This window comes from Anguilla rostrata, chromosome 11 (genome assembly GCF_018555375.3).
Source record: "Anguilla rostrata isolate EN2019 chromosome 11, ASM1855537v3, whole genome shotgun sequence".
Taxonomy (NCBI): Eukaryota; Metazoa; Chordata; class Actinopteri; order Anguilliformes; family Anguillidae; genus Anguilla; species Anguilla rostrata.
In genome coordinates, this window is record NC_057943.1 from 14,544,434 (window position 1) to 14,567,417 (window position 22,984).

Genomic DNA, 22,984 nt, shown 5'->3' on the forward strand with positions numbered 1-22,984 from the left:
TATAGCATTTGGAGGATAAATGCATTATTATAGATTTCTTGTGTGGACGAATCTCTGTGGTTTGAGGTCAGACAATGTTAGTGTGTGTACTCTGTAATAGAGCGGAAGAGAGACTCTGAGTGAGCGCGCTCTCTTTTCCCTGGTCAGGCTCTGGGGACCGTGTTCTTCTTCCTGGCGTCGGTGCTGTACAAGCCCCCGCCCGAGTCCCCGCAGAGCAGCTGCGAGAGCACGGACCACGGCGCGGGGGACACGGGGGACCTCCCCGTCAAGGACGTCCCGCAGGAGATCCTCCCCACTGTGACTGCCAGGTTCTGACGACCGCCGCCCGCCGTGTCTGTCCATCAGCATCCTCCACCACCTGACACCTGTCACTCACCATGCCCCGCCTCCCTCACCCACCAGCACCATCTCACCGAGGCTGGCACTTCATCACAACTGCTGCATAGCCCCGTTATGTTCCCTGCCGTGTTGTGTTATGAAGGTCTCCCTCTGGGCATGTACAGTTAGTGTTAGTCCCAGGGGTCACAGTAAAGATCTCTGGGGTCATAATGGGGTCACAGCAGCTGTTTAGGACATGGATGACACAAAAACTGTACCTGGACTATGAGAAACAACCATTTGGAAACATTTACCAAATAAGGGGACACAGCAGTGCTCAACAGTGTATATTTTTGGCAAAGGAAATACATTTTTGTAAAAAGAGGTTTATAATCGATGGCAGAAACATTGTTTCTGATGGTTCAGAGAATCTAAAGGTCGCATATTTATGATTATCTGTGTCATTTTTATGTTCACATCCGGTGGTATCCTCTGGAGAGAAGCATACCTACATTACAGTACATCAGTTTCAAAGCCCGCTGTACTGTATCCAAGTCCAGCAGCAGAGTCCAGGCCATCCTGTACCTACCGAGCACTCTTATAGTTATTATTGATTTAAATGTATTATATATTAATATTAATAACCTGTCTTAACCAGACACATATATTATTTAAATGCACCGTTTTTTTTTATTCGCCCTTATGACAGTATATCAATCATATAACAGATACATAATAGAAAATTAATTGCTGGCATAACAGAATCCTCTTGATGGACTTGGCAGAAGGAATGGGATCTTTTAGATCTTTTACAGTGGCCCACGTCAAGTCCGGATTATTTTATACCACATAATAAACTGATCTGATCCTTTTTTAATATGCATATGATGAGTATGTACAGTATACGGGTTGTTTATGGGTATGTATCTATAGAGACTGTATATAAAGCCCTCTCACTGTGTAGGGTCAGGAGAAAACAGAACGACCCTTTGAGGAGCAGGGAGAGCTCGGGGCCACAGATGGCTCTGCTCTGAAAGACCGATGCATTTTGCTCTCTGTTCACTTGCCGTAACACGCCAAACAATACTGCGGCAAGGACAGCAGAGCTTAAGAGCCTCTGCGCTGCCAAAATGTGTGGAAATACCTCATGCCAAAGTCGTTTTTCAATCGGAAATCCGTATGTACTGTGTCTGATTTAACAAGTATTTTTCTAAAATGGATCGTTTTAGCTTCCCTTCCAAATTCAGTTTGAGTTAATGGTTAAAACTTGGTCTCTTGCCAAGACTGCAGTTGAGTTACATGGTTTGTTTGAAGTGTCGGAATACACACAAATCCATTCACTGTTTGCACTATCATTATAATGAGTTATAGCTGGAAAATAATTCTCTTACAGTAAAAATAATTATCTTGAAGTTGCCACTCCCCAGCTTTACTGGAAGTCGAATGCGAGTGAATCACTTTGGTCAGTGCTATGACTATAATGGAAGATGACTCGAAGAGCAGTGTGTGTATTTATCCATTCAGATGTAAATTTATTTGCCATGTGAGTTTTCTTACTGGAAAAGTTTTAAGTAGTTTTTCATGATTTCCAAAATTTAATTATAAAATTATTTATTTATATTATCTATTTTGTCATTCAAGCCATTTATTAAATTGACTTTATTAGCTGTATTCAACAGATTGTTCATCGCCATAATATATAAAGCCATAGTTAATGAGGTCCAGAATAATTTTAAATGTGTATTTGAATTCTGTTTGATGTTTATCATTTTCTCCAACCAAAAATGACTGCAAATTTTCTTCATGGTCCAGTGATGTTGCACAATATATGTATTCCAGTTCATTAAGTGAACCATGAATGTGAATGACATTTGTTCAGAAGTTTAATTCTATGTTATCCGTTATGCTGTTTTATTTTCCTTTTGATACTTTGTCGAAGTTTCATAAAACTATGTTCGTGAACTCATTAAGACAGAGAACATAAACAGCAGATGTTTGTGTGGTGAGTTTTGCATGTAGTACTGCGTGGTTTGCGTTGTGATCTAGATTCGTGAGAAGAGTCCAGTTCTGCAGTCCTCATTTCTCCTTTCATTCTCGCTCCCTGAGGGGAGCCGGCTATCACACACGAGGCACAGAAATCATCAAAATGGTTACCCTGCTACACAAGCATTCACAGAGCATAACTAAAAAAAAATATTGCTTTCTTATAGCACCTTTTACAGTTTCAACGGGCTTCACGGCAAAGAGGCGAAGCTTGCCTCCAGCACCATGTCTGCCATACCCCTGGATGCACGGCAGCCATTTTCCTCCAGAACGTTCCCCACCCATCTCCTGTGGTGGATGCCTCCAACTCAAATGCACAATGTTCTGTATTTCGAGACAAATGCTGACATGTTTTCACACTGAAACACATACATGTACTCATACAGGCATGCATTGCATACACACACAGTATGTACATAAATACAGTACAGGCAAAATCACATGCACGTTATGTACTGGTGCAGCTCTCCAAACATTTGAGTGACGAGATCTGTCACTGCAGAAATTACATAGCATTTCTTTCTGATTTAAAGCACTTCCCCATTGTCTGGGGCAATGGGAGCTGGCCATGAGTAGTTCTTTTTTTACCTTTGTACCTCTTTTTTTGCCTCTGCAACATTAACAGACACACCCACGTTTACATTGGTGTACTCACAAATGAACAGGCCCTGGCAGTCCCTCAAACCTCATAAGTTATTCAGCTTATGCTGTTTGTCCAAGAATCCCGTCAGTGGGCTCTCTCATCTCTGCCAATCAGCGTCTGCTCGGATATTTCCACCAACCCAATCTATCCTCGGTTGCCTTTTGATTAAGAGAGGAAGTCTCTTTGAAGACTCAGAAATGCACCACATTTAAGGTCTCCCACTGAGGGTAGAACAAGCTGTCGTCACTTTTCAATGGCTGTGATATTTACAGCATGGTAAACTGCAAGACAACAGACATAACAAAAACAGCAGCCAGGCCTGTCTTCACATCTAAAAGCATCTAGCACAACTTTCCAGAAGATCATTTAGCCAATAAAACAGAGGTCAGAGAACTGCCTCAAAGCGAGGAAAATGTGTGCTTGAAGTGGGGTTACTGTGATTAAACGGTCCTTAAAAATGTAAACCGTGGTACATTAGTGGTGCAGCCTGCCTGTTTTTGTTGGTGGGTGTTTCAGAAAGCTGAAGCTTTCATGTCTGTATAAAGCTGTCTCAAGTCAGCTCAAGTCAAGCAATAAAAAAAGCATTACCTGCCAGTTGGTAATCACACTAAACTATTTAGATTTGAGGGTATACCTCTAGCATACACTGTTCGTTTGTATTCACAGCATTCTCCGTCCATACATCTCACTTTAAGCATGCTGCAGTAAAGGGGTCATTCCATCACAATGTGCTCTGCATGTAATGCATGGGGGCATGTATGGGCTGTGTTGGTCCATGTCATTCAACTGCTGTGTGCACTTTTATGACATTCTTTGACCTTATGTCTTCCTCTGTCTATCGTGCTCTGGCCACTCAGGAATGAATGGCCCCTGGTCTAAAGTGTGCCATGAGTTGTGGGGGCTTTCTGGGAGAATGGTGGAGGTATGGGACGGGATGGTAGCCAATGAACCGGTCCCTTTCGCCTCTTCAGCCCCGCCTCCGGTCCAGCAGCCATTGTCCTCAAGAGGCGACCACCTGCAAATACAGGAGACGTCAGCGAAGAGGGCAGCCTAAAACTTAAGTGGAACAGTTTGCTGTGAGAATGCAGATTGCACATGTATTAAAACCCATGAGGATTATTAATCTGCCGGTCACCTGATGTAAAGGCCCATGCATTTCCTCTATTTCTTTTGCAATAGTGTAGCATCTGTAACGAATCTGTAAAACAAGTACAAAAATCACTTCTCTCATGGACACACTGCATTCTCTGCTGTTCGGAACAAGTTGGAAGATAAATGTGTCGTTGCCTTACTGAGCTCAAGATGTGCTCAAAAGCAGGAGCTCTGGTTTGTGTGTGTGGTGTGTGTATGTGCATGTGTGAGTAAGCTGTGGGTAATGCTGTGGTTTGTTTTGTAATAATTTGTTTCTACTGTACAGAGAGAACAGTACAAAAGTGCCCTATGCAGGTATAATCACAGATCTGCTGAGTATTTTCCCTTGTCTGATGATTAAACATGATGTATCTCACACAAATATGCAGATCAGTGGAAATCGCACAGTTAAAATAGCACAACTGCAGGTTTTTCTATGGTCTCGCTTCAGAAACCTTACTACCCTTCAAATGAATGAGAGGAGGGCTTTACTGCATTGCATGGACGTGAGACGTGAAATACTTTAGAAGTTCAGCTTATGAAGATAAAAACCAGATTTGCAAGAAACACACAACAGACACTGTTTAATCTCTACTGGTTTATTGTATCAATCTCTGCAATATTAGCAAACACCGCTTTTAGCATTCTGTTGGATAGATCTGTTGAGGGCATGTATGAGCGTTTCATGCATTTCATTGTATATTATTAGGCTAATCCGTACGATGTGTGTCCCTTGCTTCTAAAATACTGCATTAGTCTATATTTCAGTTATGGTCTCTTGCAAAAAGGCTTTTGCCTGTTGAATTATTGTACTGTATGTTTGATACAAGTCATATTTCTTCAAGCTGAAAATGCACTAGAATGGCTGTTTTGTAACCATACTGTGAATATGTGATATGTGCCTGAAATCTTTGGTTTCGGGGGCTGACTATGTGCAAAACTGTTAAATACAACCAAAACCTTCTCATGGTTGATTAGCTCAGAAGCAGTTACCAAAACAACCTGTCAAAAAATCTTGTCTGTCCCAAATGGTGATTTCACGCAGTAAGTGAATCCGTTAAAAGGAAGATGATGTGTGCAACATGAATGGGCGCTTGCAACAATGAAAGTGAAAATCATGCAGTTTTGCTCAAAAATTGAATCTCAGTGGGCCCTGTTAAATAAAACATATGAGGCGGTTTCTCAGTGTGATTCTCAAATGATGATTTCAGATGTCTTGCTTTTTACGCCACGTGGTTGCAAGTCTGTTTTCCGGCCACTTCAACACATACCTTCAAAGGAACTGGCAAAAATGGCCAATGTTGGAAAATGTCAACTGGAAGTATCACTTGCTTTCATCTTGTCTATCAGGAGATGAGCTGGAAGCAGGAGGAAAGCACTTTGTACACTGAAGAACCTGGACTGAAAAAGACATGCACTTGTGCAGGCTGGGAATGCATTACAATAAATAAGCCATGTCATGATCGAGAGAATCTTTGAGAAAAATGGAGTCCGTGTGCTTGAGTAAGACTTACACACAGCCTTCTCTCTCCCTTACTAGAACTGTGTTAGTGTGTGAAGATTCCTTGCTCAGATGAATTCATTATAAGTAGAATCAATGACACGTTTTTCAAACCATGAGACTGGTTGTTGTGTTGTGTATGTCAGTGTGGGTTTTTTTTTACAAGCAAAAGCTTTATTATCTGTGGGTTGATTTATACCATTTGTTTTTGGGTATCTAAGGAACAGGTATTTTTACTACTGACAGTTCAGTGTAAAAATGAAAAAAAAAGAACAAGCTGAACTACAATTTTTCAGTTAGAATAAAAAAAGGTGAAAATGTTTTTTTATACTGTAAATAAAGGTAACTGTTTTAAACGCTGATGTTTTTGCCACTCATGTTACACATAAATGAATTTCCTGTTGTTAGGACATTTATTTTTTCTAACATTTTTTATTAGACATATTTACAAAATTAAGAACACACACGTGATTTTATGACTTCTGAAAGTGGGCATACGCAGTATTCACTTGAACATATAACTTACATGGCTAAAAGTATGTGGACACCTGACATCCATCATCATCCAAAATTATGGGCATTAATATGGAGTTGGTCCACCCTTTGCTGCTATTATAACCTCCAGTCTTCTGTGAAGGCTTTGTACTAGATGTTGGAGCATTGCTGGGATTTACTTCCATTCAGCTCAAAGAGCATTAGTGAGGTCGGGCACTGATTGGGTGATTAGGCCTGGCTCGCAGTTAGCTTTCCACTTATTCCCAATTATGTCCCAGTAGGTTGCTTTGTTTGTTCTACCACTAGGGGGTACTAGATGCTCACGATCCGTTTCTTTTAAAGAACCATGTGATAAATAGAAGCACAGTCCCCACCCACTTGAGTGCATCCCCTTGTTCCAGACAGGATGGATTTGAAAGGAAAATGCACAATCATCTCAGGATTGAGCTGCATAAACAAGCAATGAGGCAGTGCTAAGTGCAGTGTGACACACTGTTCATTAATACTTACACCCAACCAAATTGTGGGTAGAAAATTTTTAAAAATAATTCAAAATAACGTACCCTGCCTCTTCTAATCATATCAATCATGATTAATTTAAGTTTTTAATAAAAACTAAAACTATGTAACTGCCTTGCGAGTTGAACAGGAAAAAGGTGACCTGTCCATTTCCAGTCAACCTTTTATCATTGCCTGCCCACCTGATCTATTATGTTCCTGATCATGGTGACAGTGACCCTATCTAATACAGTAATGTGACTGATGATCCGGACTGCTGCTTGCCCATAATCATTGCAACAATCAAAGCAGCAACATCACAACACTAACAACCTGGGGCGGGTTTATTAATGAAGGGCCTTTCGATATACACTGCCTGGCCACAAAAAAAGTTGTCGTTTGGATTTTTTTGGACAGTGCCCACTGTACAAGCCTCTGGAGGCAGTGTTATGATCTGGGGTTGCTTCAATTGGTCAGGTCTAGGCTCAGCAACGTTATGCGGCAATAAAATGAAGTCAGTTGAGTACCTGAATGTACTGAATGACCAGGTTATCCCATCAATGGATTTTTTTCTTCCCTGACAGTACACGCATATTCCAGGATGACAATGCCAAGATTCATTGGGCTCAAATTGTGAAAGGGTGGTTCTGGGAGCATGAGAAATAATTTTCACACATTAATTGGTCATCACAGAGTCCTGACCTTAACCCCATTGAAAGTCTTTTTGATGTGCTGGAAAAAACTTTACGGAGTGGTTCGACTCTCCTGTCAATACAAGATCTCGGCCAAAATTTAATGCAATTCTGGACGGAAATAAATGTGACGTTGCATAAGGTTGTCGAAACAATGCCACAACGAATGCGTGCTGTAATCAAAGCTGAAGGCAGTCCAACGAAATATTAGAGTGTGCAACTTTTTTTTTAGTCAGGCAGTGTAGATCCTAATTATTTTTGTGACATTGTGCTGGGCCGTCTTGTCCCTGTACACCTGTGAAGCCACTGTGCAGAACATGGAGGACCTGGCTGTGCGTGTTTCTCACTGATGCTTACAGCAGCTCTTAATGTCAGCACTGCTCTGCTCAACTGGGTGAGGTGACAGAGGCAAGCTGACAGTGCCTGTTGCTGTTGTGACCAACAACAAAAGGGAACTAGTCTCTGTGTGCCACAACGTGGGTGACATTTATCCATATCCTGTGACCAAACCAGAATGAGACTAAGTGGATTTTCAGTTTATTGTTAAGGAAAGTGAATCGCCAGTATTGAACAAATCTTATGGACAGCTCTCCAATATGCACTAGCCTTTGATATTGTCTATTCTCTCTTTCTCTCACTCTCTCTCTTTCACTCTCACTTGTTGTTTTGTTACCCATATATTCCAATTTGAATTATATTCCATTAGGCTATGCTTATTGTAGGAAAACATGACAATGAAGGAAAGATTTAACTATGGGGTGAGCAGTACGTGTTGAAGTGAATTATGTGTAAGCAGTGATGTGCCCCTGGTAAAATGGTACAGTCCTGTTATGTGTGCACAGTTTGTAGTTTTACTATAAATGCAGGTAATCACTTTCAATACAACAACCTGCCCTCTCCTTCTTCTGAATATCAACCATTTGAGAGCTTCTTCGTTGTCAAAATATCTATTAAAAACTTAACTCAGTAACAGTAAAACCAATTTCTCACAGTGCTTCATGTACACAAAGAAATCAATAAATCTAATATGTATAATAATTTAAAATGTAATAATCCAATCCAGTTGTTGAACATATTTGAGTTTTCACTTGTGTAAATCAATATTGCACACTTCTCAATAGTCTAAACTGAACCATCAGAGGTTAAGCAAACAAGACTTTCTTGAAGAACATATAGACACACAATATGGTGCAGCTCATGCTAGACCAGGGGGTAGGGGGTTGAAAATAGGAAAAGGGTGTAAGAGACTCCATTGATATGGTCATTTGTGCGAGGGAATAATGTCTATGTAATTAACTCGGACTCCTAAGCAGGATTAGAACTCCTATGATGAATCTTCCACATGGGTAAATTTCAATTAGTAGAGACCTGGTAGCTAGCTCCATATTATGGCACTCTCAATCTCCCTTTCTCTGCCTCCTTCTCTGTTTAATTCATGAATAAACCCCAGCTGCCTGAGGCTTTAGCATTGATATTTAGTCATTTTATTTCCATTTTTATTTTCAGAATTTTTATAAATTGCTCAATTTGCTTGGAATAATTTATTGCACTGTTATTAGAACTGTGAAGACAGTTTCATAATAAGGCAGTCATGGAGAAATTAGGAAACAGCCATACAAAGGTGTGTTTGACAACCTTTTGACCTGCAATGATCATCATATTTAAGTCCGCCCACATTGGAGATTCCTACTCTCTGTCTGTTTCTCTGCTTTCTCCCAGTCTGAAGCAAAAAAACAAAAAGTCTTATTCATGAAATGTGCCGGTCGCCCCATCTACATTCGGCAATGGATCTTTTTCATCACATAAAGATGTCTGTAATCTGAGGTTAAATCCAAATTCCTAAATTTGAAAGCTACAGAGAGTCAAGACACTTTGAGAAAGTTCATAGAAAAGAGCACTCAAAACATTCTTTAAAATTACAGGGAGTGCGTTAGGAGAGGACATAATTGGATTTTTGATGATGTGGTTTGAAAACCCCAGGAGACAGAAAGATGCCCATAAAAATGACCTGGCATTCAATTAAGATGTTTTCACATGCATAATATTTTAAAAGAAGTAATTATTGTATTTGTACTTGGCTAAGCATTGTTCAGGCAGTAGGCAATGGGAATCTGAAACTGAATAATAATACACTTAATCTTTCCTCGCAAGTTATTTTATCAGCACCAGCCCTCAGGAATAATTACCTCAGGAACAAGATGGATGCTTTCCTTGCCAAGACAAAGCCCTCTTCACAGTTTCACATCCTTTTTTAGAGCAGTTTGGAATCATTCCTATGGCAAAGTTGTAGCAGGTTAGTAGGTTAGGACTTGAGACTTGTATTTTCATTCAGGCCCACACCAGTAACTGGTGAAAGGAGATGAGAAGAGCCATGACATGGATGTATTTTGCATGACTCTAGATGAGATGAGCAGCATTCTGAATGAGCAGGAGGGGCCTGATGGCACCTGCAGGCAGACCAGCAAGGGAGAGGGCTGCAGTAGTCCAGGTAGGACAGCACAATGCCTGAATAATAAGCTGGCTAGCAAATGTAGTCAGGACAGATCTTGTGGATGTGTCTGCTCCAAGTTATTGCCGCAATATTCTCTGAGAAGGACAGCCTGGACAACAACAAGATTTTTGGCAGTTGAGGATGTGGACTGAGTCACAGATAGATCCTGGAGGGGGTAAGATGTAGCTGGAAATTAAGGCTATGTTCAGACTGCAGCTAAAAGCCCAATTCTGATTTTTTCCCCCATACTGTGTCAAAGTTTGGCTGTTTTTAGAACCATGTAAACAGCAAAAAAAAAAAAAAAAAAAAAAGCTAAAAAGCATGGAGTCACATTTTACATCACTTCCCATAAGGCAGGTTAGTGTTGTCAAAATTCTCCATCAACAGTACTGTTGTGTTTCTTTATAAATTAATATGCAGGCAATCTAAAAATATATATATATTTAAGAAAAAAATCAACATTAAGGTCTCTAATCTAAAGTCAACAAGAGTTTCGGCAAGGTAATTTGAAATGCTGACTGATCATCCAAGTGAAGATATTATTTAGGCATTGATGTATGTTCCTCTGACAGTGGAAAAATTTGCTGTACAAGGAAAATGGAACAGGACCAAGAATGGATACCTGGGGGACTCCTGTGATAAGGCATTGTGTCTTTGAGAGAGAGCCCTGATAGGAGCAGTCATGCCTGATAGGAGAGGTCAGAAAGGTATGAGGTTAACTATTTGTAGGCATTGCCTGAGCTAATCATATCAGTCACAGTTGCCAATAGACCCAAATGATCAACTGTATCAAATGAAGCAGAAAAAACAAGTAGGATCAAGACAGATGACAGGGATATTGCTTTTGGAGATTTGAGTGCTGCCATAACAGTGAGGAATACAATCTCTCTTGAATGGTTAGCTTTGAAGCCAGACAGGACTCCTTGATTTGTGTCAAGGAGTTTCTTCAAAGTTAGGTAACTTGTAACCGGAGTGAATACTTTGTTCAAGGGTTTTAGAGAGGAAATGGGGGGAGGGTTTTGGTGTGATACTTTTGTATTGCTAAACTGATATTTTACCTTATATGACCTTGTTGCTGTTTTAGTTTTTTTGCTATTTAAGACTTCAGTGAAGACTTATTATTTACTTGCCTCCGTGCTGATCTCTGCTCCTGTCCTAATTCTTTCAGTGAGCCCTGATAATTTCTATAATTTCAGACTAACTTACCTGTCCAAAAACTTTTGCCACATCTTTGTCAGTTAGAAGATTCCTTTATTCTATGAGCGTTCCCCAGCTTGAGAAACTGTAACAGATTCTTGTTTTCCTCTCGAAGACGGTCACCTTCCCTTTTGTACATACAATATGTGTTCTGACCGTTGGTATGTTCTTTTCTTTTTTTTTATTTGTAAATGTCCAAATAGAAGATAAAGGCAGTCAGTCTCAGGTGGGAATTAATGGATTCAATAAGATTTCCTACACAGATCATTCCATTTTAACTTTGAAATGCACTACGTGCAAACAATAACAAAGTGGTTTCTAATATGCTATGCTATGGTATGTCCTTGAGACTAGCATACAGAAAATCAGATTTTACAGGTATGTGTGGACTGCTACATGGCAGGGATTAATCTTGGAACATAACTTACTTTGAATTTGGCCCAAGGTAGTGGGTTTCATGTTGTAAATCATGAATCTCGCAGATACTAGGTGTATGCTGCTGTTGCATAGCTATTTTTTTTACATCAGTATGATTTATAGCAACAATATTCTCCACAAGTGCCACATCCAAACTAGTTTTGCTTCTCAAATGATGCCCTGCATTCAAATGTTCTCTCACAATAATTGATTAGATTGATGAGAAATAGAAATATATATTAGTGGATTCTATTAATATTTGTCCATAACTTTGATACCAAATGCAGATGTTTCTCCTTTTCTTCACACCAAAATTTGCTAAAATGGTTTGCATTTTTTAAAGTAACTCATGTTTACGATTATAGTTAAATTTAAGGGCAAATGTTGTAGTCCAGGCCCTGATCATGCAAAACAAATATGGGAAAATAACAAGAAATGACTGGAAATGTCAGCAAAAAAAAATATTTTAAGCTAAAAATAATTACATTAGTGCAGTATATATGCAAATACATGTACTGTTCTGTATTATCAATTCAGTTAATTAGGGTGAACATCACTAGCTACTGTATTAGTAAACTTTAATTAGACAACCAAATCTTCTATATATCGTTTTTCGGGGAATCACTGCTAATTACACTGCTAATTCCTGCCTTTGACATCAAATAAATTTCCTTGCTGAATTCATAGTGCTAATTCTGTTATTTCCTAGAGTGTGAAGCGGACACATTCTTAATATGGAAACTGAAATCTTTAGACAATTTGATTGCATTGATAAACTCCAATAAACATCCTTATGAATAAACAGTAACACATAGGAGTGATATTGAATTCCTGTCACTGCAACAGCTTCTCACTACCAGGGCTGGTCTGACAAATATATGGACAGTCATGACCTTTATCATATTAATGGGGCCAAAACAACATCTCAGAAATCTCAGAGAAAAATAATAAACGAAGCAGACACATATCATGCGTCGACAAATCCTGACATTTTCATTTACTACACACAGAGGAACTACGCAAACACAGTGACAATCACAGGCAAGCAGCAGATTGCTCTCCCTGCTGAGCACCATTAACTTGGACAGCACTGATGTCACTGGGGCTCTACGGCAGGGTGGAATGTGTGGGAGGAGGTTAAGAGGAACACTGGTAAGTAAGCACAGTTAGAGGGGGTGAAGGAGAGAAGAAAGTGAAAATATCTGTTGAGAACCTGATATACTGTGAGAGAGAGAGAAAGAGGGAGAGAAAGAGGGAAAGAGAGAGAGAGAGAGAACGAGAGAGAACGAGAGAGAATAAGTGAAAGAACATTTGGCTCTCCAAGCCTCTGTTTGGCTAATCGTTTCCAACAGAGGGCTGTTTAAGTCTCCAAGCTGCTATCCCCACATTGGCAGTCACTACTGATGAGAATCAAGCTTCTCTGATTTCACACTTCAGTGCGCCCCCTCTCGCCCCCCCCCCCCCCCATAACTCTGTTTCTTCCCCACTATCTGTGTTCTAGCAGCCGCCTCTCAGAACTCACCAGGCAAGAAAGCGCAAGACATTTATTTTTCAATATACTGACTGTTCAACAACCAAATTAAATTTGCAATGCTGCCTTCCAGACTCGTGTTGTTTGGGGAGTCTCGTCCACAGCTGCTCTTGAGCTTCCTTGGCTCGACTCCTTCCAGGACCCTCCGTGTGCCTCTGTCAGCTGATTGATCACTCTGTGGTCTTCACATGCAGCAGGGAAATAATCTCACACTTTGCCTGCTGCTATGTTCTGTCAAAATGGCGCTTTTATGTATCGTTTTATCTGTACGATTACGATTCCTGCAGCTATAAAAAAATGATGTAATTTCTCCCTCTTTTACACCGGAGGAAGACTGCAGCAAATGAAGTAGCGCATAGTCACGCGATCAGACGGGGAGAAATGGTCCAGACACCACCTGACTTCATTGATCCCCTCTGTTTGTTTCTCTCTTTGGGAAAAACATTTTCTCTGTACCCTACTGCTGACCTGCAGCAAGAACACCTGCATCTGTCTCAACAGCTTCTGTCATCTACAGCCTATCTGTGCTTGTGTGAATACAAAAACCACTGGGTTATGCAAGTAAACATGCCATTAGTTCCAATTAGAACAGATGCTTACAATGAGATGACATTTCCATTATGTATGGCTTTTGTGTCAGCTTTAACTTGTGTGTTGCACTGTAAGTGCAAACAGCTGACATCCCCACACACAGACAAACTCATCCCCAAGCAGGTCCTGAAAACTATATTAGTGCTGTGCTTAATGAGAAAAACTCACTGAGGCATACAGAAGGGCTGTTAAAACTGCATTGTTATCTGGGAAAGGAGGACCCCTGCTCGGCTTTATGATCACATCCATCAAACTTTTACACACAAACATGCACATACACATGCATAGACACACACACACATGGACACGTGCATGTTGGATGTTCGCTGTATGCATGTAAAGAGCACTAATCACACAGTTCTTTCATGCCTAGTATTGCCTTAAAAACACACTTTTCATGCCTTTGTATAGGGGCACACACACAGGCACACACACACACATATGCAAAGCAGCAGATTTTTAAAATGTATTTGGAATGCATCCAATATAACAACCATAAGGGGATATACATTTGCATGAAATATGTTTGGAACATTCTTTGTGACTTGACGTGTTTGCAGAACTAGTTGGAATACTAAAATGTCAGTCAGTCTGAGAAATCAAAGCAGAATCTTCCTTTATGTTGACAGTGTTTTGAGCGGTCTAAGTAGAATGACTAATGTTCTTCAAACCATTGGTGACAGACATGTCAATGTTTTTTTTTTTTTTACATCCTAGGCTTGCATATGCCCTATAAAGTGAAGTATCTTTTAATGGTTTTTTTAATGCTATTTAATGGTCAACTCCCCACACTGAAAAACAAACAATAGCCTTGCGTGTAACACAAATGTTGAAGGAATCTTTGTCCATCTCAAAAACAGCTTTTTGTTGGATAGCTTCCAGAATGTGGAGTTTATTTTTCCAGAGCATTTCCACAGAGCACATGATTAGAACTTGAAATGGTTGGTTGTTTGAATGTTGTGACTCAAAACTCAAATAAAATGTATAGTATCTAATTTCATCTTGGATTTGGACCTCTTCTACACATTCAGCATGCTGTCCAAGCATATGACAGAGTCTATTTCCCATGGAGAGGTGGCAATCAGTGAATGAAAGCATTGTTAGAGGTACAACAGTGTTTCTCTGGCCACAGTAAACTTTATGCTGAACTTCCCCATCCGTGCTTCTTGCCATTTGGACAGACACAGAAGTGTTTCTGGGCCAGTACAATAGCTCTTTATATATTTCCAGAGAGAGTGTAGGGGTGAGGCCGATCCAATAAAACAGATAAGGAATCCAATTCGTTCATGTCAGGTAGAATGAAAACCAGACTCCTTCCAGGCCCATAAACTTAAGTGTTCTCAGAACACAGCTGAATTTTCTGTCATTTCAATATTGCCATTGATAGTGAAAGGACTGCTTCACGCTCGGGTACCACTGTTCATGCAATACTGCTCTCTTTAAAAACTAATGTTTGTTTATGACAGGTACCTTGTATGTGTGCCTGTGGTTTCTGGAATGTTTTTAACCATGTTGTCAAAATTCAAGTCTGGTTTCAGAAATCCTTTGCTCGCAGTCATAATAGTCAGCATCAAAAAAGAAACGTAATATATAAGCTAATTTAGTAATGCAAAAAAATCATTTTAACCACTTCCAAAACGAGCAGGTGCATGAATTCATTCTGCTGATTTCTCTCTGCCCTCTCTATTCTTTTCAAGTGTTGATTATTCCATGGGAAGCCATTGACTACACATTTGTGTGGAAGTGAACACAAAACGCGATTCTTCTCTGAATGAGTTATTTGAGGTGATAAATCCACTCAGTCATGGAGCAGTGGTTTCTAACAACCTGCACTTATGCTTGGCTGCACAGCGTGATGTCGGGGAAATGGATCCAGACAGACACTTCCCCGGCCCGTCCTGAGATCCAGGAGTGGGCGCGTGCCTGAGTGTGGCGGTCTGCGGTAATGTCTTTCTCTCCCCTGCCTGTCGCCTCACCTGCTGCACAAGTGCCGTCAGCACCACGGACAGAGACGCTGTGATCGTCGTGATAATTCAATCACTGGGAGATCGCTGTCGCCCATAATCACCTCCAGCTGCAGGCAAAGTGGTCCTCATCAGGAGCCGCATTAAAAAGGCCACCACCCAACCTACAGTTAGCTCACTGCTCATTCTTATTTCCACTAATACTGTGATTTTGTTTCCTCGGTAGCATACCTAGAATATGTGTGTGTGTGTGTGTATATGTATATGTATATATATATATATATTTATTTTTTTTTATTACATATTAAATTTATGCTATTGTAAGACACCCCTCAGTTAGAAATGCCTCTGCAAACCAAACAACAGAAGTATTCAAGTGGCGAAGCAACGCATGTAGTCCTGCTCGGTGCTACTAATTAATTTAATGTTATCTCAGTTATCTGACTCCAGAATGGTGTTTTAACCTTTCCTCTGTGCTAACAGTGATGCATAGATGGAGGAGACTGCTGTCTGCCAGTAGGATTGGCTTTGTATGAACCGCTATCTAGCTTGGTAGATGCAGACATGTCTTTGGCTTGTGTAGCCCGCATAAATACAGTTGTGTATCCTGCTAGGAAACTAGTGTATAGGCGAGTGACTACGGGGTGCAGATATCCTAATTTCTATGTGTGTGTTAGAACAGTGAAACTGCTAGGTGTGCAGTGGTAAGAGGAATGTCATGTTAAAATGAATGCAGTTTATTGTTCAGTGCATCTAGTAATAATGACTTATATGCAAAACAATCAAAGCAAAACACCAAGTCATCAAATAAAAACACAATCGTGGCAAAGCAGCTTGCACTACCTCTGTAAGCATATCACACCAGGTTAACCTTTGTATCTGGCTGGGTGCTGACCCCACTACCAAAGACGCCAACTTGTTCACCATGACATCAGTTTTCCAACAATACAAAACGAATTAGATGTTTTGCAACTGAGCACTGTCTCTTCCTCACAACTGCTGGCTCCCTGTCAGCGCAGGTCTGATTAGAGGCAGACTTTTGTGAACTGCCCTACATTATTTAGATTCTGTTTCTTCCATCTTAAAAGAAAAATGACATCAACATTGAGTCATAGGGTTCAAATTAGGTTTTAGGGTTTCATATACGGTTAGGGTTAGTCTTAGGGTTATGGTAAAAATATGCAATTTTTTCTATTGATATTGATTTAAAATAACAAACTTTTTAATTATTCATTTAAAATATGTAAAGACATATTTTTACAGAATTTTCTTTTACACAAAAGTCTATCATGTAATGTTCCAAAATAAATTTTGTTTAAATAATTATCCGATATCATTGCTCTAACCTTTTTGTGGTGTAAAAAAAAGTTTTAAGATAACTGTGCTGATCAATGTTTCTGTAATGAGTGAATACAAAATGCGAAGCATGACTGAAGCTACTGAAACATTGTCAATGGTTCAACAATGACTTCACATCCTTGGCTGCTCCAATGCACAAATTCCATTCTGCATTTTATATCAAGGTTCAGTGCAGACAACATCAGCGTAGCCTCAAGTATTGTCTCTGAACGGAGAGAAAAGCTAACATGCAACAGAGCTCTCAAAAACATTTCCCTTGAATTGAAATGAACATTTAGCTACCGAACATAGTGTAGCCGAAGGCAGCCTTGGGCTTGTTTTAAAAATTACTACACCAATCTCTTTAGAAGGGGGAGAAATCCATCTGAATGATAGATTTTGAGTAAAGCACATATACTGACCTTCCTGCCACAGGATATTAAACTGAATGAATTAGAAACAGAGGCTGTGCCCGTGTATAAACAAAATATTACCAACTTTATTTTAATATTGTGGTTAAAACTACAGCACTGGGTCAGTGTTTAATGAAGGCAGACAGATAAGCAGAGTTCATGGCTACTTAAATAGAGGCAAGCTGGTGAGGGGCTAAATAAAAATAAATAAATAAATAAATATTATGAACTGGGTGCTAAAGACAGTGGTGGATTCTAGGGGTCAGTGCAAAGGAGGAGTTAGCTGGGAGGCTAGGTTGCACTGACCCAAGGCTGTTTTACTAATTGCATATGAACTGAATACACCAGTGATGGGGTTTTAAGTTCACACAATGGGATTACATACCATCATTTATTTTCTGCACAGAATAAGTTACACACTGTAAATTATTCTCTGCGCACAGTAGCACAGTAGTACACACCATCAATTATTTATTACACATGCTAGGGCTTATGACCTGAACATCCAACAACTATAAGGCCCCAAGCAAAATAAAAATAAATACTAGTAACCCATTACAGCTGAATTGGTGTGGCACACAGACAAAAGTTGACTCATGTTAACACTAAGAAATAGGTATAGAAAAAATAGTGCTTGTGCACAACAGTAGGTCATAGTTTAACCTACCCTCTGGCCCTTATTACTGGAGTTAACTGGGCAAAAGTCACAGGACCAGTTACAGGAGTTTTTGTTAATTCTGAGGAAACGTAACCTAATCAAGATGTTAGAAAATTGTAGTTGTATGGTATTGCCATCACAAAGACACTGTCATACATTCACTTAAGAGGAAAACTAAATTTTTCCTCTGCCTGCTCAAACTTCACGGATACCTAGTCCTACAAGAAAAAAAGTACTTTCATGCATGAGCCCTTGCATCTGAGGCACTCATAAAACATCAGACATCATTAAACTGATGATTTTGTAAATGTAGGCTCGTTGGATGCCCTTCAAATGAATTAGTAGATAAAGTGCTTTTCAAGGGGATTGGTGTTGGGTTTATAATTTTAATAATTTATATAGTAAAGATGCAGGGATTTTGGACAAGGATAACTGTAATTAATTTGCATGTGTTTCTTATGATAGTTCACATTTTTAGACCCAAGTTCACTGAGCTACTCACCACGAATTATATGAGAAATTGGGGGGCTCATGTTCTCAAAACTTGTGAACGCACAGCTCACTCTCTGTTTGCCATTGGCTTTGTGAGCCAAATAACAATAATTTAATGGGGGCTGAGAATCACCATCTGACAGCTGTTTTAATAAAAATTAAACTTGAACACTTTGTCATATGTTTATTTAGTTGCATGAATACATTTATTTTAATCGGACGTGCCAGTATAACAGCATTTTAGTTCATTTTGGACCACCTTTGGGCCTTTAAAAATACAGACTTCTGGAATGCTGTGTTCCAAAGACACAGCACAGCAAATCATGGGTTAGCAAGCATGTTGGTGTTGTAGATTGGGGATAATCTTTGAATATATCTTTTGAGGTTTGGAGTAGAGCAAAAGTGTCAAGGCAGTAACAGGTGGATTTCATTATAAGGTGATTTTTGGCTAGAATGGTTAAACTTTATGCGGGTTACCGCTGCAGCAATACTTGCTACCTAGCAAGCTGGCAGGCAAACTCCTAGCCCAGTGATGAGTTGAAGAATCTGTAAATTAATAACAAATGCCCACTACAAGTGAACCACTGTGGCCAATTATGCTTTTTTGTGCTTTTTGTAACCTATCGGCCTAACTAGTTGTGATGTTTGTTTCAGTGACCGTTGGTTAAAATTTTAACCGGTCTGCAGCCAAGCACTGTCCAGACTGAGCCCTATTCATGGTTCTGATGTCCACCTTGACCTACTTTTCCAATTACCTAAGTTGTACAACCCAACACATTGTCAACTATGAAATATATAGGCCTAATGGTACAGCGTGTGTACATGTTCGTGTGCACATAAAGGTGAGAGGGGGCCCATAAAAAAACCTGGCACAGGGGCCCATCATAACTATCTTCCGCCATAGCTACTAGCCTTCTTTTTTACCATGCTTCCGGAGTTTTAATTGGCCACAGTACAATGATGACGTACAGAAAACAAACCAAATGCATTGTCCTAAAAAAAGCTAGCTAGAGACCATGAAATGTCATTTTGGGTTTCATTGCAATTAGGAGCTTGCTAAATGTTACCAGTGGCTGTGTAAATATTATGATCAATAAACAACACAAATGTCAGACCAATATGTACATGATCTTGAGTTTTAAAAAATCACAAAGGTTGCTGTCTCTATATCTGTCTGCCCATTTTTTGATGCCAAAATTCTGTATTTACAGTATTATTCCTTTAATTTTATACAACTAAAATCTCACCAATATGTTTCACAAAACTTAGACAAAAGTCATATTTCTAAGCAATGCTGCCCTGTTCTTTAATTATCTACCTATCTAGCTATCTCAAGAGAATGTGGTCTTATGTGTGCGATCAATATGTGCGATCTTCAGTCGTATCAGCAGAAAGTTACTGTCATTAAAGTCCGATGGAATTATTGTGGCAATGTGTAGAACTTTATCAGGTTATACACAGTTCCTAACTTTTAAAAAAACGATCTTAAGCGTGTTCTCCTCATAAACCGTATTAGAGTATGTCTGTTAAACTAAAAGAGGAATGTGCATTTTCCATATCCCCCTACTGTATATTCATGTAGGATCAGGGCTATGTCTGTAAATAGTAAGGCTTTTAGACATTTTAATAGCAGATCAAATAGAACAAGTATTAAAAGTTTAGTGTCAATGCCTGAATTGTGAACATAAAAAGACCCAAAGAAAGATTTCAGTAATTGTTTGTACATAAAAAAACTGGTCCTAGATATTTTGTTAATGATGACAATTTGTTTTCCTCCATTCTGAATGCAATTTTTTTTAAACCTACAATATGCAAACATGTGTTTCTATGTTCATTGTAGTATTTTATTTGATGCTTTGGGGCTTCATAAATGTAAAGTATGAAATAAGCATCATAGGAAGGATTTTCATGTTATAATCAGCTATATTCAAACACATCCCCATTTAGACATTGTATTATTTTTTTAAATCATATACACCTGGATTATATACAGCACATCATAGACATGTCCCTGCTATCCAAATACAGTATGTGATTGGATTTCACTTTCCCAGGTATAGTACTATGCATATGAGCCCACACAAACCATTCTTCACACTTCTTTACCTCACAGCAATCACAGCTGGATATTAGTAATAATAGACCCAACGGTGGGGGGGGGGGGGCGTTAAAGCATTAGGCATCAATTCTGAGTTGTGCTTAAATTTAAGTTCTTGCTGCTGTTGTTGTTGTTTTCCACTTGTTCAGGTGGTCATGAATTCATTATAATATATTTGTGGTATAATAGTCACAATGGAATGGCCAGTTATGTGATAAAAAAATAGGACCAAACAGCAGTAATGTAACACCAGAATCTGCTAATGAAACGTATACTTTTAAAGATATATTTATGCTTTAATCTTAAATGTGTCTGTGGAATTTCATTAACCAGAAAAACTGAGTGTAAGAATAGTACAATAGCAGTGGCACAGTATCACAGAGGAACTTAAAGATATATTTATGCTTTAATCTTAAATGTGTCTGTGGAATTTCATTAACCAGAAAAACTGAGTGAAACAATAGCACAGTGGAACTTCAATTGAAGATTTCATAAAAGTGTATTGGAAATTCTGATATAGACTCTGAGACAGAATCTAATAGATGACAATACAGAGTGAATTTAATTGAACCATCCAATGAAACCTCAAGTCCATCCAATTTACTAACATCTGTGATACAGCTTCATTTGAGGGAAAACTGAATTCAGCTATTATTGTATTTACAAATGTGTATATTTAATATGGTGTTTTCCATTATGTCTGGATGGAATCAATCATTGTTTCTATGCTAAATTTCCCTTACAAATATACACTTTAGGTTCAACATTTTCATACATATAAAATGTGTGCTGTCATTTTGAGTACAAACATCTAATTTAGACAGCAGCTTTGTTTTGGGAACATTGCCAGAATAAAACAAATGGCTATTGCAACACACAAGCCAGCCAGAAAAGCTAAAATGCAGACAGTTTGAATGTTACAAAAAATGATGTTAAATTGTTGAAATTGTTGTACCATGACCCCCTTTAAATATTTAGGCATTCCCCCCAACCCAAGGTCTCAAAGGGAAGTATAGTGAATTACAGATCATTTTATAATTCAGTTGATAAAGCAGGAACTGTAAACAAAATTCTAGTTTCTAAATGACTACCTGTGTGCTGAGCAACTCACACAGACACACCATTAGTACCCAATGGCCTGGGGAAGTTTCAGAGGACAGCCTCTAATTCAAAGCTTTCCTCCTTGGTTTCTACCATGGCCAATAATTAATTTCCATTTGAGATTTACTGCAACAGCCAGCACTTGTGGGATGCATCAGTGCACTATTAACAATTGTCTCAATGTGGCTTTTAAAGTCTCCCTGTAATGCAGAGTAGGACCCAATACTCTTTCAGCTGATCATACTGTTAATCTTCATAGTGTGACATTGATTGCACGGCATACTTTCTCTTCATGGGTCTTCTCTGACAACTGACATGAAATTATTACTGCTAATAATTACATTACTGCCAGTTCTTCCAGGGACTGGGGAATAGATTTTTTAAAAAGATTAGTGCTGAATTACCACTGTTAAAAGACCGAAAATATTGCAGATCGCTATGTGGGGTTGACTAACCACATAAGTATAGTTACAATCATACGCCACTGCCTAGACCTGGAAAGAAAGTTTTGTTGATTTTTTTTAGATAGAAACGTTGTAATTTAAATTTAAAATGGCGCTGTATGTTTTGAGATATTTGCAGAAGACAGTCGGTTAATCTTCCTTCCCCTAATTGATTGGAGTGAAGAGCCAGGGACGTGAGGAGCAGCATTGGGGAACTTGAAGGGATGAAAGAGCCAGCTGGCTGGAGGATGCTGACTGGAGAGGTCTGGTTACCATTTGCAGCTTGGCCAGGCTGTTGGGTGAAATTCCAGGGCCCAGGACAAAATTATATTATTATATTATTCCCAGGCCTGGGACAATAATATTTACAGCAGGTTGAAAGTCCATTGGGCCCCCCTCTTCCAGTGCCTGATGTATCCAGTCTGATAGATTTGAATTAAATGTGGACAGCCTCCGGAAGCCAGAAAATGGTGTTCAAAAGTGTGAATATGTGCGAATTTAGGAAAGTTTAAGATGAGACAGGCAGAAACATTGCAGACCAGTTGCAACAGTGTGATGGCACAGGCTAGTAAGCCGGCCAACAAGGCATTACAATAGCCCGGTTGAGAGATAAGGAAGGTGTGTACAATTGCTGTGTAGCCTCTTGGGTGAAGAAGGGGTGGATTCTCCTGATGGTGTGAAGGGAGAATACGCAGGACTGATTGGTTGCCACAGTGTGTTCTGAGAAGCTCATCTGGTCAAGGGTCACACTAGAGCCATTGACAGTAATTGAAACATCAGCCCATGGGAATGCATTGCTGGGAGGAACAGTTCTCGATCAATAGTTTTAGATAAGAATGAGAGGAGTGAGAGTAGTTTGTAATTGTGTACATCTGCTGAGATCAGAAAGGATTTTTGAGGAGAGGAGTGGCACAGACCCTCTTAAGTTC

General features: G+C 39.4%; 1 protein-coding gene across 6 annotated transcripts in view; it reads left to right on the forward strand.

Annotated features, from left to right (window-relative positions):
* The window catches only part of slco4a1 (solute carrier organic anion transporter family, member 4A1), a 37,120-nt gene extending 32,923 nt beyond the window's left edge, over positions 1–4,197 (forward strand). For 5 of the 6 annotated variants that reach the window (XM_064298117.1, XM_064298115.1, XM_064298116.1 and 2 more), the window contains 2 exons: positions 148–308; positions 3,862–4,197. In XM_064298117.1, the coding sequence (XP_064154187.1) occupies positions 148–308; positions 3,862–3,883 (183 nt within the window). In that variant the 3' untranslated portion in view covers positions 3,884–4,197. Of the gene's footprint in view, positions 1–147; positions 1,541–1,571; positions 2,381–3,861 lie in introns of those variants that run through there. The other variant, XR_010324009.1, reaches the window with a different exon arrangement.
* Positions 4,198–22,984: the final 18,787 nt, after the last annotated feature.